Source organism: Balaenoptera acutorostrata, chromosome 16 (assembly GCF_949987535.1).
Source record: "Balaenoptera acutorostrata chromosome 16, mBalAcu1.1, whole genome shotgun sequence".
NCBI classification, from domain to species: domain Eukaryota; kingdom Metazoa; phylum Chordata; class Mammalia; order Artiodactyla; family Balaenopteridae; genus Balaenoptera; species Balaenoptera acutorostrata.
Window position 1 is genome coordinate 50,129,618 of NC_080079.1, and position 18,366 is coordinate 50,147,983.

At 52.9% G+C, this 18,366-nt stretch overlaps 1 protein-coding gene across 1 annotated transcript in view; it reads left to right on the forward strand.

Moving 5' to 3' along the window:
• Window positions 1-16,231, forward strand: part of ANTXRL (ANTXR like) — a 44,926-nt gene extending 28,695 nt beyond the window's left edge. Inside the window, exons 10-17 of the mRNA XM_057530601.1 lie at window positions 156-254; window positions 4,662-4,731; window positions 5,310-5,400; window positions 6,409-6,627; window positions 8,122-8,160; window positions 9,275-9,358; window positions 9,767-9,844; window positions 16,004-16,231. Coding sequence (XP_057386584.1) covers window positions 156-254; window positions 4,662-4,731; window positions 5,310-5,400; window positions 6,409-6,627; window positions 8,122-8,160; window positions 9,275-9,358; window positions 9,767-9,844; window positions 16,004-16,231 — 908 coding nt within the window. The remainder of the gene's footprint in view (window positions 1-155; window positions 255-4,661; window positions 4,732-5,309; window positions 5,401-6,408; window positions 6,628-8,121; window positions 8,161-9,274; window positions 9,359-9,766; window positions 9,845-16,003) is intronic.
• Window positions 16,232-18,366: the final 2,135 nt, after the last annotated feature.

Sequence of the window (18,366 nt, forward strand, 5' to 3'; positions counted from 1 at the left end):
CCCAGTGTGCACACAGATATTGGTTCAGACACATATGCTTCCTCATCAGAGTCCCTGGTAATTCAGTTATGGAGTGGCCTGTCATAACTGCAAAATCAGAGGGAAGACAGCACTCAGCCCCTCCTAACACAGACCTTTGGGTGTTGCCCTTGCAGATGAAAATGAATTGATGATTTCTGGAAAAGGATTTAATAATGCAAAGAAGAAGGATGAAGTTATTTGTAGATTTAAGTTCAGCGACAAGCAGTTCTTTGGTAAGTAACCCCCTTGATGCCGCCAAGTGACACCCCCTGCGTTCCCACACCGCACTGCGTTCCCTGAGCCAGCTAGGCCGTCGAAGCCCTTGCTGGCCACTCACTGTGGACACTGTGAGGATAGAGGCAGCATGGACAATGGAAGGAGGGACCTGGCTGGGAAGCCTGGCCACCGCTCCCTTCATCTCAGGCCAGGAAGTGATCAATCCCTAGCACATCAGGAGCATCTTGGGTCAGGGCGTACACCTTTCAAAGCTGGGTTGGGGGTGCTGGGTCTGTCCTCACTGCTACACTCCCCCCACACTCTCCTCGGCCCTCACTTCCCTTGAGAGACAAGGACTTGAATCTTACGAGTCTGCTGGTGGGAAGTGGAGGCGGCCCCAGGGCCCTGAGTCTGGGCCAGGTGCACTGAGCTCTCCCAGGACCGTGTGGTCACCTGGGATTGAGAGAGGATGCCAACTGCCAGGCCTGGGCCCCGGAATCCTGGCTGTGGCCCACATTACATGTGTGATCTTGACCTAATGAGTGTTCTGTTCTCAGCCTCTATTATCTGTACTGTGAAATGGGGCCAGTATGGTAGGTGCACTAACTAAGCCCTATCACATATGTAAAGCTACTGTTTGGAAATACTCAGGCACCAGGTGTCCCTCCAGGAAGGGTGAGAGGCCTGAGGAAGCACACAGTTGGGGAAGCAGATGTGTCCTCAGTGCTGAGGTGGGCCTGATCTCCCCCACAGAGTGCCTGGGGACAGTTGAACTTCCTCTTCCTCCTCAACCCTCCCCTGATGCATTGATTTAATATGATTATATTATGTTCAATGACACTCCTCATTCCAGGGCCATCTGGTAAACCCAGAACGAGTCCTCTGCCCCATCACACTTCTGGGCCATCTCTCCTTCTTCCACGGGTGCATAGAATGCGCAGAGCTCTGCCATTGCCACACTCTCACACCACATAGTGTGCAGATGGCCTCAGGGAGCTAGATTTCCCTTGGTCTGTAATTTCTCAGGAGTGATTAGGACTCAGTAACATATTTATGTGGAGAGCTAATGTTTATTGAGCACCTACTACATCTGCTAATGTGCTAAGTGTCTTACATGCACTATCCCAGTTAATTCTCAAAAGAAACCAATTGTTATTCTTTGTGTAGATCTGAAACCAGAGTCAGGGTCAATTCAAGAGCTTGCCCAAGGTCACAAGCTGGTTCAGGAAGAACTGGAAAGTAGACATAGGTGATGTGATTGCCCAGTCTGGGCCTTTGACCTCACTGAGATGAGTTCTTGAGGAAGGTGGGACTCAACCTATCCTCCAGGAAATGTGTTCAGATGTTCCCCTGTGGTCCATGGCTATATTGCTTTCCCACTCTAGATGTCACCAGTGTTTCTCTCTGAGGTGGACCAGCACCAGGATCTCATACGGGAGAGCCCATCCCACAGTCCTGGGCTCCTCTGCTGACCGCCTCACTGCACGTAGTCAAGGCTAACCAGAAGTGGCCGTACAGGGCTGTTTATTGCCAGGGGCCCTGATGCACTGATTGGGATTGATTTGGTTCTTTTTAATTACATTTTCCTCTGATTAAAACATATGGCAAAACAGTTTAGAAAATATAGAGAAGCATAAAGAAGAAATATTTTAATCAAGGTTTCTATACGTTTTGTCTGTCGCTAGTATGTAAAGTTTTCATATTTTAAGACAAAGTTTTTTAAATGTGGCAAGTGAAGTATTTAGTTAATCCGTTAATATTGGAAACTGCTTTCCAGTCAACCATGCTTTTCTGGGCCCTTAGTATGTGGGGTGCCTGCCGTCACCTCCCTCTCCCTGTTCTGGATTGTGAACAGCCTGTGGAAAGTAAGTTGCTCCCTTTTGGAATTCTTTTCACACTAATCTCAACCATCCTATCCTTCAGATGCAGATCCTTTCCCCTAACTATACTCGGCGATTAGTTTTCATTTTCAGTCCCAACAAAGGACTAACACCGTCCAAAGTTCACAGCTAATCTGACAGTTGAGTTAGGTCCAAAAACCTTTCCACATGGAAATGAACCATTCTGTAGCGAATAGCCCTGACCTGTGGCAAAAAACAATAAAAATTATTAGAGATTGTTGATTATAACAATGCTACACAGTAGAAAGCAGGAAGTACAAAAAAGTAAAGAATAAAACATTACCCCTGATTCCAAAGCCACAGATAAGTGCCTGTAACACCTCAAATACAGCTGGTAAACCCCAGTTTTCCTGAATGATAGAAGAAAAACTGAAGTGGAATTGAGGAAAGTATTGAGCGTCACGCAGAGCCTTCTTCATGAGACGTATTAGTTCCCCCAAAAATGCCCCTAAGGTAAAAGGAGGCTACAAAAACACTAACAGATTAGGAATGTAAGAGGAAAATCTTTAGTTTGATTATGATCTGTGTGCTTTTGAAGTTTAAGTGTCCAGGTAGTGACACCTAGACTCCAGTCTTGTAAAAATTAGAGAATATTTCTAAACAGACGACAAGCCTATTTTTGAATAAATTTAAAAGAAGAACATTTAAAACTATCTCCACTTTTTTTTTAAATTATTTATTTATTTATTTATTTATTTATTTATTTATGGCTGTGTTGGGTCTTTGTTTCTGTGCGAGGGCTTTCTCTAGTTGTGGCAAGCGGGGGCCACTCTTCATCGCGGTGTGCGGGCCTCTCACTGTCGTGGCCTCTCCTGTTGCGGAGCACAGGCTCCAGACGCGCAGGCTCAGTAATTGTGGTTCACGGGCCTAGTTGCTCCGCGGCATGTGGGATCTTCCCAGGCCAGGGCTCGAACCCGTGTCTCCTGCATTGGCAGGCAGACTCTCAACCACGGCGCCACCAGGGAAGCCCACTATCTCCACTTTTAGAGAGATGCTCCGGAACATGTCCCTAGAGGCGTGGCCCTGAGCATGGCCCCTCCTGTAGAACTTCATCCCTAACCTCGGATCACAGCCCTGTGGGTGCAAGTCTAGGAGAGAACCTGCTTTCATCCTACACAGCAAAAATGTGCAGGCCAGCATCTGTCCACACAGGGCAGCAGGTGCAGAGCTGTGGTTCCAGACCCCGGGAAGTGGTGACCTAGCTCCTAGGGCCTTGGGAAGCCTGGGTCATGAAAAAGGCCAGTGAAAGCACTCTCCTCCCAAATCACCGATGTCAGAACCGCTGCAGCCCTCTGGGACCATTGATTCTAACTTTCAGAGGGGAAGTCTGGGACCTGGGGAAGTTTGAGCAGGGTGGGGAGAAAGCTGGTAGGAAAGCCAGCAGTCAAAGCAGCTGGGCCTTCCCATCTCTTTTTACAAGAATGTAAAGAGTTAGGGCTCAGGAGAGGAGAAGGTTCCACAGCTACTAGTTACGGGCTGTCTGAGCCTCCGGCGTGCCACCTCCCAGCTCCCACAAAGTTACAGAACAAGCACGAACACAGAAGCCCTGTTCCCCTCAGGCTTCCCTGTGTCCATAAATGGCACCGCCACCCACCCAGGCGCTCTGCTCACTCACCTGCACGTCGTCCTTGACTCCTCTTTGCTCTCATCCCACATCCAGTCCACCTGCAGGCCCTGCTACCTCTGTGTCCAAACTTACCCGAACCTGGCCAGCCACGCCACAGGCTCACTGACCTTAGAATAAAGCCCAAACCCCTTCCCAGGGCCCACGAGGCCCCGCCCCCTCTCCTCACTCACCTCTTTCCCACAACAAGCTCAGCTAGTTATGCGTCAGGCCTCGGAACAGGTGTCCACAGCCTGGACCCTCTTCCTCAGACCTTTCCCTGCCTTTCCCCTCATCTGGTTTCAGCTCCAGGAACACCACCTCAGAAAGACCTTATCTTTAATGGGAATTTTCAATAACATACAAAAGTAGCAAAAATCGTATAATGCCCTTGAAGCAGCCTTCCCCGGCTTTCAGTAATTACCAATCCTGGCCAATCTGGTTTTGCTGATACTCTCACCATTGATTATTGTGAAGCAAATCCCAGACATCCCATCATGTCCTGTATAAATATTTCACTTTCTCTTAAAGAGAAATTGAGTCTCTAAAAGACAGGGCAGGTCACCTGCTTCTAAGCAGCTGTCCCTTCCCCTCCTTTCTCTATCCTGTCCCTTGCTTATTGATGTCACTGCACTTTTCACTCCGGCGCTTATTTTGTTCATTGTTTGTTACTTTATTGTCTGTCTCCCTCTCCAGTCCCGCAAATGTCAGGTCCTTGAGAGCAGGGCCTCTGCCTGCCTTGTTCCCACTAAACGCCAGAGCCCTGACAGTGCCTGGTGCACAGTAGGTGTCAGAAGAAGGCAGAGAAGAGAAGCTGCTTCTGCCAAAGTGGTAGCTCTCCTTGCCAAGGGCAGGCAGAAGGGGAGGGGCGGATGAGTGGACAAGTCCACTGACATTCTTCTCCTGTAATTGTCTTTCAGATATAAAAGCCAAGTCTGTGAAAGATACCAGTATAACATGCCCAGGAGTAAAGATAGAGAAGCCAGATCAGTAAGTGCCCAGCCCAGGGGCCAAGTGGGCAGTTTTTGCTACCATGAGGTGTAAAAAATTTAGGAAGCCACCTCTACTGGGGCAGCACATGTCTGTCTCCAGGAGGACTGAGGGCATCCTTCACACCTGCCCTGGTTGGTGGTCCCCGGAGGTGCTCAGCGATCTGCGGTGGCCCAGGCTCTGCTGAGGAGCATAGGATGCAGGAGATGATGTGCCCCAGGGATGGTACCTTTGCTCCAGGCAGCCTTTTGGAGCTCAATTCACATACTCTGTACATACAGAGGAGTCGGGATGGTGACATCATACCGCCATCCCTGGTCACTTCGCTCATGGTCTTGAGGGCATCTGACCCCATGCAGGGCTCCTCACTGCCTGGTCAGCCTACACTGCAGAAGCTGACCTCATAGTACTTTTGGGATGAGCTCCCCTTACCCCTGCCGTCTGCTCTCTGGTAGCCCTGAATGCCTGATGTTCAAAGTCATTACAGTGAGGAGATATTATAAGCTACAATTTGAGCCAAGTGTTAGAACTATGTCTGTCTGGCCTGGTAGTCACTGTCTGCCCCTTCTATGCTTTAGGGAGGTCTTTGTTGAAGTTAGCCTGAACAATGGTGTCAGCGTCATCAACAACAATGTTAGCATCACCAGCAAGAACTGTGCGAGTACCAGGGTAAGGCTCTAGCATCTAAGACTGTCCTGACACCCTGCACCCTGGGGAGGCAAGCGAAGGGAACAACGCCCCAGGCAGGCCCAGCAGGTAGCCTGTGCAGACAGGCCCCTGAGCAGCATCTCACAGGTAGCTCGGAGCCCTTAGCCCTACCTCCAGGATCTGAACCCCCATGAGGCTTGAGTAGTGCCTTGAGAGTGCTACTAAAAAGAGCACCTGGGGGACACCTTACTGTCCAGGCCTTGCAAACCTTTGCTCTCTCTGTGAACCAAGTGTCACTGAAGGCACATGGAAGAGACCAGTTAGAGCCCTAAGCAGAGTCCAGAAACAGTGCTGAGGCTCTGCCCACCCTGGACACACCTTGCCACCTCCCCTGGCCCGGGCCTTGCGGTGGGGAGCTCAAGGCTCCATCCTGGATTCCAGCCGGGGTGAGCGGGAGAGGCTGGGGCACTGTGTACTAGGGGACAGGGTCCAGGGCCTCTGGGACACCTGGGCCCTCCAAGTCGGGGTCCCCGGCACAGGGGTGAGGAGAGTGAGGGCAGCTGTGACCGTGCTTAGTCAGCTTGGCCTGAGGTTGCAGAGCAGAGAAGTAGGGGGGAGAGGCTATGGGGAGGTGAGCAAGGTGTCCTGCCTCTGCTCTTGCACCCACACCTCTCTGGGGCCCCAGAGCCCCTCCCTCACCCGTCTGTGTGTCGTAGTATTTTGTGGTCCTCACAAAACCCCCGTGCTCTCAGCCAAGGCAGGCAGTGAGGGCTGGGTTGTCACTGCATGGGGGACTGGGCTTCCTTGGCAGGGCTCTAGGGAGAGTCTCGGAACAGGGCCAGCGGTGGGGTCTGTGGCCCAGGGCTCCACAGTGGCTCTCTGGGTACCAGCCCCGACCTCCTAGAATCTGTCTCCTCAGGTGGGGCAACCATGTAGAAGGGGGCCTGGGAGGACAGGGTGGGCTGGTATGGGATCCACGTAGCAGGCGCCTGGTCCATGCCGGGACTCTGCTGTGTGTTTTTTCTGTAGGAAGGGGCACCAGATGACAAGAGTGCCCCACCAGCTGCCCCACCAGCTGACCCACCAGCTGACCCACCAACTGCCCAGCAGCCTCCCGAGGAGCCTCCCTCATCACCACCCCCACAGTTCATCCCCTATGTCAACCCTCTCTACTTCTCTGCCCTCATCCCAGCCCTGCTCCTGTTCCTCCTGGTGCTCTGGTGCATCTGGTGGCTGTGCCGCAGGAAGGTGAGTGACCCCTGCCCGCACAGCCTGCGTCCAGCCCTCGCCAACCCCCAAGGGACCACGCCCATGCCTGCCCCACGATCCTGCCTGTGGGCGGGTTCCCATCAGCTCCAGGGCCAACACACAAGCAAACAAGGCACAGACTCTGTCCTCCCGTCCCGGGCATAGACACAGCCTGGGCTTCTAGGGGGCCACCTGCTTCGTGCTTTCACCTTCACAGGGAGGTGGCCTATGGGCTGTCCTGGCCCCTGGGGCAAAAGGACCCCAGACCTCCTGAGACCAGGGCTGCCCCACAGCAGTCAGGCTTCTGAAGGACTCAGGTAGACCAAGGCCCCAGGAATCTCCACTGTTGGGGGACAAAGAGGGGTCTGCAAGGGCACTGATGGCCCAAAGGGAGAAGGATGCTGGCCGGGAGGATGCTAACCCCGGGGGCAGCTGTGCCTTTGAAAGCAGCATGGATCCCTGTCCATCTCTGGTGCCTTCCGTCATTCCGTCGTCAGTCACCACTAAGTCACCAGGATGTGCAGGGCCCCGTGCTGGGCACAGAGGGGCAGAAATGAAGCAGCCACTACCCTTGCCCACAGGAGCTCACCATCTGGTGTCTGGTCTGGTATTGGTAGCTGGAGGGCATTGAGGGTAAATGTCACCTTCAGAGGGTGTGGCAGGTGTCCTGATAATGATAAAGGACAGAGACTGGCCCCGGGTGGGAGGGAAGGCAGAGGCGCTGGCTGGCTGGGTTTGCAAGGACACAGGCCAGAGGTAGGTGAAGAAGAGGAAGAAGCAGAGTGAGAAAGGACAAGCAAAGCAGCATAGAAGCCAGCAGGTCAGATTTCTGCAAAGGGCGAGAAGTGAGGAGAGAAAGCGGGGTTGGGGAGAGGGAGGTGGCCTGTCATCCCTGAGGGCTGGGAGGCAGGGAGGGCTGCAGGGGGAGGGAGGGAAGGGGAGAGGAGGAGGGGTGTGGGGAGTGTTCTCTTGTCTTCATATGATGTCAGGGCTGCTGCTGAAAACTCTACCAGGGACCAGGGGCCTTAGTCTGCCTGTCTCCCCCTTGACCCTCCACGGAGGTACCGATTCCCCTTTGATGACCGAGGAGCCTGAGGCTCAGGGAGGTGGAGCCTGTTGGTTGCAGACCCACAGACAGTGGGCACCTAGGTTGACACCCCAAAAGGCCATGTTCTGTCCCCCTACTGCTGCTGAGCAAGGTCCCCTCCTGTCTGCATGGCTGAGCCAGAGCCCTCCACATGCCTTCTAACCTGTGATTATCACCATGCCCCACAGTGATCGTCCCTTGCTGTGGGTACCAAGTAAGAAGGAAAAGATGGATGGAGGTGAAAAAAGCCATTAGGGAGGAGCTGTGATCCCCAGGCTAGGGTGTGAGATTTGAGGGAAGCCAATTCATGCTGCAAAGACCTGGTCCCAGAAGGCATCGCTTCAGTAGAGATGAGTTATATGGGCACTAAACTTTGACCACTTCAGTTTTGACCATTTCCTTTCTAGACTACCAAGGAGCCGCCACCAGTGCAGAAACCAGAAAGGGTAAGTGGTATGTTTGGTCCTGATGTTGTCAGCATGCCTGATGTACACACTCACCTGCACAGAGAGGCCCCCTGCTGTGTATGGGGATATGACTTCCCCCACCCCTCCAGCTCCCACCTATCTGGGCAGAGAGAGCTGGCAGAAAGAAGAGAGCGACAGAGGGCAGGAAGGGATGCAGATGAAGAAGTGGGCTCAGAAAATGTCACCCAGACAATATCATTCCTGAACTCCTAGCACGGCCTGATCCAGGACCTTTATCACAGCTATGATCCCTCCTGGTATAAATGGGCTTTTTGTCAATTCTCAAAGGACTGTTTGTAGGATGGTCCTTCCCAGGACTCAGGTGAGTTTTTGAGAAAGGATCCTCAGGTTTTAGGGACCTGGTCTCCCTCCCCAGCCTCTGATGTATGTTGGGCTCCATTTCCTTGGTCTTTATCCTTGTCTCATGTCAGGGTGAGGGTCTTGGCAGGGTTGGCCTTTAGGGACTGGGGAGCTGAGGAGGGTGGAGGGACTCTTACCGGTCATTGAGCTTTGAGGGAGGCACAGCCCGGGTGAGCACAGGGACCAAGGGTCAGGTGAGGAGGCTGGGGCTGACCCAGGGTGGGGCCCAAACCAGGGCCCATAAGAAGTAGTTAGAGCAGGGCTGCCGTGTCCCGAGGCAGGCGGACCTGGACCTGAGATCTGGTGGGAAACAGGGTCACTGCCCGGGCTGACGTCTACACTGGCTGCAGTGTGGCCGGGGGAGGCTGGATCTGCCAGAGTCGGGTGAATACAGCGCTGTCACCTGCTAATGCCCACACCCCTGCCAGCCTCCGTCACATGGCACAGCCTCACGCCCAGCTTCTCCTGCAAGGGTGGCCGCCAGGAACCAAGGGGACAGGATAGAGTTCATTGATGTTTGGAGAAGAGCCATCTTTATAAACCAAAAGGAGTTGGTGTGTTTTTCGCAGGGAGGCCACTCTCTTACAGTGCCGGGTGCTGCTCATTTGTCCTTGATTCTCCGACAAACATTTGCTGAGTGGCCAGTATTTGACAGGTGCCGGGGCAACAGATGTCATTTGTCTGCACCGAGGAGCTGCCAGACAAGGACGCAGACGGTGTTTTCTCTTCCTAGGAGCCAGAGGAGACATGTCAAATGTCATGCCCCACGGTGATTGTCCCTTGTGGGTGTCAAGGAGGCGGGATGAAACGAATGGAGGTGAGAAAGGCCCTTGGGAAGGAGTGATGACGCCAAGGCTGGGGAGCAGGAGGTGAGGGTCGCTGGTTCATACACAGGTCTGGACCCATAAGGCATGGAAATGAGCTATGGTTACTGGACTACGGTCACTTGGTGCCAGAGAAAAGCCAAAGCCCTCCCGACCCTAGTGGCCCAGGGGAGGCCAAAAAGTATGAGGGCTCATGTTCCCATCACCACCAGGGTTTCCCCCTTGGCATGGGCCCAAGTTTCTGGATGTTGGTGGGTGGCCCCAAAGGGTGGCTGCAGTGCTGTCTCAGGGAATTTGTGGGGACAGAGCCCTGACAGGCCATCTCAAGTCAGAGGGGACACTACCCCTCTAGAGGCAGCATCTATGCCTGTAGCTTCCTCACAACCACATCTGCTTTTCAGGGAAAACTGGATACCTTGTGTGACTTTGTCCAGCGCTGCAACCAGATGTCATTGATGTGGTGTCCGCCCAGGGACACGGTAAGCAGGGCACAGGGATGCTCCCCGTGGGCTGGGGTCTTGCTTTGGCCCTTGACAGTTGCCCCCGGGACTGTGGGTCAGAGAGCCCTGTCCCAGCATCTGCTGAGAAGAACGCCCAAGACGTGGAGACCTAGAACTCATGAGCCTCCAGACGATTCTCAACATGGCGCCCGTGCATTTCCCCTGCATCCTTGTCTCAAGGGTGTCAAGACGTTTCTTCTCCAGAGCAATGCCCAGCAATTCCAATCTTAAGTGAAAAGGGCTGGAGAGGCCTATTGGCCTCCCGTCCATCATCCCTCCCCATTGCCCACCCGACCCTGTGGGACTGCTGGCTGCACCCCATCCATGAGACCCCCCTGGGCTGGTCACTCAGGTGCAGGAGTGGTGGAGGACATGGTGACACGCCCTCCCCAATGTTGTCTGGCCAGCAATGACTGGTGTTACCAGGTAGTAAAGATGCCCTCCTTGTGTCAGTGCCTGTGACAGTGGGGAGAAGCTAAATTGTTCTAGTTGTCATCCTTGTTGTTTAATAATAATGACCGATGTTATTGAGTCCTTTCTGTGGGCCAGTTGCTAACCTAAGAACTTTACATGTTTTCAGTGCTTTAATCCTCCCAGTAACTGTACAGATAGATACAACTATTATCCCAGCTTTACCAAGGGGGTACTGACCCACAGAGAGGCTAAGTGACTTGTCCCAGGTCACAACGGCTGGGAGGGGCAGAGCTGGACTTGAATTCTTAGTCTGGGCCCACCTTTCTTAACTGCTTGCCCTGCTTTTGGGTCAGCACTCATGGTCTCATGATGGTTACCCCCAAACTACCAGACGCTGCCCTACTCAGGCCCCTGCGGCCCAAGGAGAGCAGTGGTTTGCCTGAAAATCATCTGCCTGGCCATTCCAAACTCAGACCGGGCCAGCGGCCTAGAGGATGCTGTGGTCCCAGGGTCTATAGTGAGGGCTGCGCTCACCACCTTCACTGAATCAGGAAAACACTGGCTCTTGGTGGCTGGGCAGGTGGGCGTTTGGAAACTCTAGACAGGCCTGAAAGCCTCTGGACACTGCTGGTTACATACCTGAGGCATGCTCACACCCGGCAGAGACACTGTCTGGTGACAGTGGTGTCAGAGCTCCTTTGGCAGCTGGGCTCCCAGTTCTGGGTCTGAATCGAGCTCTGAGTTCCAGCCTTGATTGCACAGAAGCTCCATTTCCCACCTGATTCTCCTGGAGCCTCTCCCAGAACCAGCTCCTTCATAGTCATAAGAGCCCCACCCCAGCCTTATGCCCTGAACAGTGGACACACCCACCCAGAGATGCTCACTCAGGATCAGGAGGGACAGAGCAAGACAGAGGGCCGAAGCGGAGGGAGGCAAGAGACAAGAGGGTGGACAAAGGGAAGATGCCAGGTATGGCCTTCCTGCCCAGCGAGGTAAGGGCAGGGGCGCTGAGCACCTCTCTGAAATGGTCCCATTCCCAGGGCCACTCTTCGAAGCTCAGGTTGGGGAAGTGGCAGAGTGATGGATTAGGGGGCCTTATAGCTGCCCAGGGCTCTGCCAGGCCCCTGCAATGCCAGCTCTCGAGTCCGTCCAGCAGTCTGTGGCTCACAGTGACCTGTGTGCTCGCTGGAGGCAAAACTGAGGCCTGACACGTCAAGGGAGTTGCCAGGACCACCCAGAGAGTAAGTGGCAGCAGCCAGAGCTACCTGAAATCAACCCTGCTCATCCTGAGAGGGGCTGGGAGCCTGTAACTGTGCCTGGTGGATGTGACCCCTCCCACTCCTCTGCCCCCATCCCATTTGACCTTGTCCCTCCCAACCTTAGTCCTGGAGACCCTAGTGTTGTAGGATTTCTGTGGATACCCCAGTATTCCAGTAGGTGCAGGAGTGAGTCCTGATTCCTTTCTTGAAGCCCTCAGTGCTCTGGTCCCAGGCTTAAAGTTAATCATGAACCAAGACATGGTGTCAGCTGAGACCTGCAGTCTCTGCAGACCAGAGTCGGCCCCCACCCCCAGCCCTGAATGTGCAGACATAAGCCTTTCGTCTGCTCACTGCAGACCACCCCGTGTTCTGCTCAGACAGAACCTTGCCCAGACCCTCTTCACCAGGCTGTGCTGGAAAACAGAAGCCGCAGGAGAGGGGATTCCCAGCAGCACAGGCGCACAACCTCTCCTCCTTCCAGTTCCCGATCCACAGGGAGGTTGTTTCCAAACTCCTCAGCCTGGACTGGAATTGCAGTCAGGCCTGCGGATGTGAACGTGTTCAGAATGTGAACAGTGGAGTCTGGGGGTGAACTTGTAGGAGCTACTGCCTGCTAAAACCTCAGTCAGCTGCTCGTTTCAATGAATCCAGATGTTCCTGCACTTCAGCACAATACAATGCAGAAAACTCTCAAAGACTCAGTTTACCAAAAATCTCAGTGTTTTTGTAGCAGAAGCAGTCATTCTTGTTTACTGTAACCTTCTGTGAAACGACTGTGTCTCTCTGCCCCACCGCCTTCTCATCCCCAGAGGAAGCTTTCTAATAATGGTCCCTTCCAGACCATCTCTCCCTACACACATATACAAAATGACGCAGCAAGACTCAGTTTAGTTTCTTAGTCTTGAGCCAAACCCTGCCCCCCATCCAAGGTCCTGATTCTCTTCCTTCCCTGCCTTTTCCAGGGCAGCCCCTTCAGTTCATGGAAATCAGTTCTCCTAGATCCTTCAGGAAAATCCGGTAAAAATGGGAAACCTTCCACTTCTCACTGAATGTGATGCTGACAGTGATACAACTGTCTCCAAGAGAGTGTGACCTGGGTGCCACCACCATGCAAGGCCCTTTACACAAGGATCTCATTCATTCTCCCAACAGCGGCCGTTTATACAGAGTAGGGATCGCCAGACACTGAGTACTTTACACAGGCTCACTCTTTTCATCCTCCCAACACTCTGCGGGGGAGGAAGCTGACCCCTGCGCAGTTGAGTCACCTGCCCAGCCACACAGCCATGAAGCAGTAAGGCCAGTACCGACAGCCCAGGGCCCAGACCTCACCCCGTGCTTGGCTGCCTCTCTGTCCTGCCAGGTGATCACTCCTCTGCATTTTGAAGCTGAAGAAACCGAGGTTCTGATGTTTCATGATGGGCTCAATGTGACAGGGTTCTGGAGGGGTACAGGAGGGCTGTGAACAGAGCCCAGGGAGGCTCACTTCCAAGTCCAGCCTGCGGCTCCTGTAACCTGCTATCATGGTGATAGGGAAACAACTGGAAAGTAATTCCTTCCTCTGTGCAGTGTGTTAGATGTGCAAACAATTATGAATGATAATTTCTTATTTTCACACTGTGTTGCTTGCAGACCTCCTCTAAATATGAACACATAAATATTTACTGGAAACAATTGTCCTGGGTAATGATCAGAGCTGCAGAGAGGCCATATGATGCATTCATGGCCAAGGAGCTCCTGAGTTCCTATCTTTTGACCCCACCCACAGAGGGAGCACCAAAGTGTGTGTGATAAAGCTGGGGCAGGACTTCAGCCCTCCAGGAAGTCCCAAGTTGACAGATGTCCTTCAAGACAGTGACCTTTGTGAAAGTCCCAGATCATAACTTTGGGACAGTGATGGCAGGCTGCTCCTCCATCCTCGACAACCCTCACCCCCTACTCTTCACACACACACAGACTCTCTCACACACATTCACACATACAAACACGCTCACACGTACACGTGCACACACACTTCCCTCTGTAATAAGCAGGAAATCCAGAAATGGAACCAAAGCTCCAAAGCACTGGAGATTAAGGTTCAATCAACCATTTGCCAATCTCTTAAACATCCCTTCACTGTGGAGTCGCTGAGTTGATGTAAGAAGTAATTGGTCACTGGCTTAGATCTCTTCATTAATAGAAAACCAGAGGGGAGGGAGATCCCCGTCAGCCCCTAGTCACCTCCCTCACCCCCTTATGATCACACAACAGACTCAGGGGCTCTGCCACTACCCAGGGGCCTCCACCACCACCTGGAGCCACTCGCTCCTCTCCCTCAGCCCATGTACACGTTCCCCCTGCAGCTCCCAGTGACAGGCTGCGGCTGAGGGAGAGGAGCCAGGCCTCAGCACAGGTGCCCTGCAGTCGTGCTTTGAGGAAGTCAAAGGGATCCCACAGCAGATGGTAGACACTAGGTCTAGAACGGTCTGTTCACATTCTGGAGTAAATAAGCAGAAATAAAGGAGCTTAGAAATAAAAATAGAAGATCCCAGTCTATTCACAGCAATAAAAGAACTTACCCACGCACAGGTGTGACAATGTGTGCTAACCTGTAATAAAAAGAAACCACAAAACTTGACTCTTTGCTATAAAGGAAGACTTGAAAATACAAAAACCTAGACCACAATGTCAGCTTTTCCCAAAAGAATTCATGGGCTTAATGCTGCTTTAGTGAAAATTGTAATGAATATTTTTAGGGAATTTGATCAAAATGATTCTAAAATTCACCTGAGTAAATGAACTGTTAAGAGTAGTTAAGGAATTTGGGGTGCAGTCCTAGGGCAGGAAGGGTGAAGGTCCTGCCAGTGAGGGAGACCCTGTTGGTGGGCTTGAGAGAAGAGGGAACCAGCTCCCGTGCCCTGGGGGCTGTGTGGCCCAGGCGCTCCCAGACTGGCTTGCGGGAGGGCAGAGGCGGCCTCAGAGGATGGGTAGTCTGGATATGGGAAACGGAGAGGCGGGGAGGACAACCCTGGAGCAGAGGAGCACGGAGGGTGCAGCTGAGAAGCACGGAGGGTGCAGCTGAGACACAGGGACACTTTGGGTGCGTGCGGGCAATGTTGGCAATGGGCCAGGAGCCGGCGGTTGGGTGGCCTGGTGGGCCAGGCTGGGCACTGGGGCTGGATTCCCAGACAGTGAGGAAGCACAGCTGAAGGTGTGAGTTGAGGAAGAGGAAGCCAGAGGAAGTTGATTCCGTGAGGCCTGGATTGGGGGTGGGGAGGGGAGGAGGGGAAGGGCCAGGTGACCAGGGGAGAGGAGACACTTGAGTTGGCCTAGGAAGGGAGCTGAGGGCCTGGGCAGGCAGTGGATACAGAGCACGGATGGACAGCCGGAGACACTCGTGGCTCAGGACAGGGTTCAGGCAGAGTGGGCCCCGAGGCTGGGCCTGGGGACCTAGAGGCTGAAGAGGCCTGCAGAGTAGGAGGCAGGGGAGGTGAGCTTGGACGACACAGGACCCGCAGGAAGGTGGCAGGAGAGGGCAAACCTGGGCCGTGCATCTGGAAGGGAGAACGGCCAGCTGGGGGTGGAGATCAGAAAAGGGGAATTGCTGATAAATGATCAAAGAAGTTGCTGTCTGCAGAGAGTTCAGGACCCTCTTCATAGTGGTTATCGTGGGTGGTTGGAAAAGAAGCATGTATTTCCTCGTGAATATTTTCCTGTGTTGCTTAGGTTCTCTATAATGGGCAGGTACTACTTTTATAATCAGGAAAAGTAAAAATGTTTATCTGTAAAAGAGGAAATATTAACTTATTGAAGCCTAAGGTGATTTTACATAGAAAGTTGCTAGAAAGTGACATTTACCAAACTATCTCAGGCTTGTCATGCCGGGGAAAGTCAGAGTGAGAAATCCCTTCCCATCTCTGGGTCTGGTTCTGCTCTGCGCCAAGGGGTGCAGGTCCCAAAGCAGGGTGTATTTCCTGAAAGTTTCATCGGATCAGACATCCCTGTGGGTGTGGAAGAGGACAAGGTCAGGCTCAAGGTGTCGAAGATTTGTTAAGAACATTCTTTCAAATTCAAGGGGGGTCAGGTGTTCTCTTTTCCTAATGTGGCTACATTAGCAGGGAAAACCACGATCATTCTAAAGGGTTACTAAGGATTTTAAAACCTAGGGTGAGGAAAATGACAGCCTCAGGAGGAGCAGGCAGCGTTCAGTGGCCTTTGTCCCTCACAGGCACTCAAGGTAATACTTCACGCGTGAATGGCAGGCTCACGGAAGCCTGAAGTCTGCACACCACATGGAGCACCTATAGGGACCAACAGGCCCAGACAGACCCAGCAGGGGGATCAGGGAACTCTGGGCAGCAGGAGAAGGTGGGCTTGAGACAGAGAAGGAGCTCGGCAGGCCCCAGAGGCCAGGGAAACCACAACCTTCTGCTCCCAATTCCAGTGGCTTCTAGTGACCTTCTCTCTCTTCTGTCCCCTGCAGGGGAAGTGCCTCAACTTCGCCCTAATGAAGCCCCACTGTGGGCAATTGCACTGCAGCCCTAAGGTCTGCCTTCAACCCAGCCGGGAGTGCTTCTCCGTCAACAGCTGCTGCTCACGGTGCCAATGCCCCCCGCCCGTGTGCTCCAGGCTTCCCTCCAGGATGCAGCCGCTCATCTCTCCCCCTGCCCGGCCACGCTGCGGCGCCACTTTGTCACTCCAGCCCCCATAGCCCAACCTCTAAAGCACCAAGAGCCCAAGATTGTTAAGAGCCCTTTGTTTGCTGAATTAGACATATATACTGAGACTTGGTTTACAGTCAAAAGGCGTTGGAATTTGTTGCTGATCAGAGTTTGTTACCTGGTGAGACGTATCTATACTGCTCCTGCCAGGACAAAGCACCCCGGCATCCTGTGGATGTAGACATGATGAGCCCCACTCCCCAAAGCCTGGTCTTCATCTGTCACCAAGGGCTGGGACGCGTGGGGTTTTAGTCAAATTCTGCTCTTTGAACAAAGCCCAAAACATCTTTGCAACATGAATACTATCCTGTGTCTCCTTCCCTAATCTGACGCAGAGAAAAGTACTTGAATTTCTCACCTCCTTCACTCCGTGCTCCTGGTTTCCATTTTTTGGCTACCTCCATTGCGAACGTGTCTCAGAAAGAGACGAGGCCCTCTACAGTTCACCAGCTGGAAGTGCATCTTCCAGAAATGCATCTTCTCTGTGCAGGTAAACCAACTGGTCCCTAGGCCCAGGGGAATTTTAGAGGAGTCTCTCCCTTTCCATAAAGTTCCACCTCCCCTATTTGCCATCTGCCACCATAGAAGAAACTGTGCTCCCGACAGAGATGTTTCAGCATGCCGTGTCCTCCCCACCACCCAGGGGGTCTGTATGATACTCCAGTGCCGGGCATACGGCCCACGGGAGCACTCAAGGAGGGATCCCCCGGGGTTGGGGGCCTGGGGCAATAACCAGTTGTCCCTAATCCGTATTGATAGTAAGTTGAACTGCTCTCCACCCTCACTCCCATCTCCTTGAATGTTATATTTATGCCTTTCAGTTGCATTTCTGTAAGACAACTAGAGGTAAAAATATATCAGGTTTGGGTTTTTCATCTGTACTGATTGAAGTGGATGGATAGTGATGACCATAACTTTCCCTATGTTCAAAAAAGGAAAACGTACTCACGATACCAAGGAGAGTGTGTGAAACTTTTTTTTTTTAGGCAGAAAGGGGGTTTAGATAATGTGAAATCCTATAGAGAGATTTTATCTCTTCCTTAGAAGTGGAATATTTTAGATTGTTTGTAACTGGTGAAAGCATTGTCCAGGCCTGAGAGGGTCAGGGACACTTTTCTGAAACTGGTTCTGTGCTCCTACATTATATCTATGTGTCTGTGGATACCTGTAAAATAGTACATGCCCATCTCTGAGACTCTGTGACCCTAAATGGAGAAGTGTATCTGTGATTTCATAACAAGCCTAAGGTGACCCTGGCTGAAATCCACATGTCTGTTTATTAATGGATGTTGAGAGCCTTCTCATTTTTATCCCATCACTCCTTCCTGACCCCTGAACTGAGGAAGGAGGCAGTCATCACTTTCATCAGGTCAGGGGAGATCTGGGAGGGACACAAGTCCACAGCTCGGCACCCACACCCACTGACCCCGGCCTCCCTTTCTGCGGTAGTAACAGGAGACAGCAGGAAAAGGGAGTTTCCTCAGCAGTCTCCCCCTGGGCCCGTCTGTCCCCCTGCCTTCCTTCGTTCTAGCTCATCCAATCCCTCTGGTTTGGCATTAACTAGGGGCTCCTCACCCTAGTAAAGAGGAAAGGGCACACAGCCCTCAGCTGATACCTGACTTGTAGGGCGGCCTTTTGTCCCAGATCCCCCTTCTGTCTGAGTCCTGGCATGGAGCAGGATAGTTTTAGGTAACAGGTCTCACATCTGAGCTGCCCCAAGCTGAGACCTGTACACAGAGGAATATACTGGGCAGTGCTTCTTCCTTATTTTAGACCAGGGCAACAAAAACGCACATTTTCTGAGTGCCTCTTGGTGTCATGTAAAGCAGCCCCTGTAGACTCAGATGGACCTCCAAGCCTGGGCCAAAGGCTTGAGCCTCTGGAAGCCGGGAACCTCCCTGAGACCCCCGCAGGGTCAACCACAGGCCTCCTCCACAAGCACACAAGTAGAAGCCATGCACACGTGCCCCCGCGAGGGAACTTGGGTACCTGGCAAAGCTGTGGCCTTAACAGCAGTCCTCCCACCCTCTTGTCTGTGCGTCAGGACCCCGAGTGTGCCCAGGATGCAGAGGAGGTCGGGGTGGCAGAAGGGAACTCCGTTTCTCAAGCACTGCCCGGGGCTCCC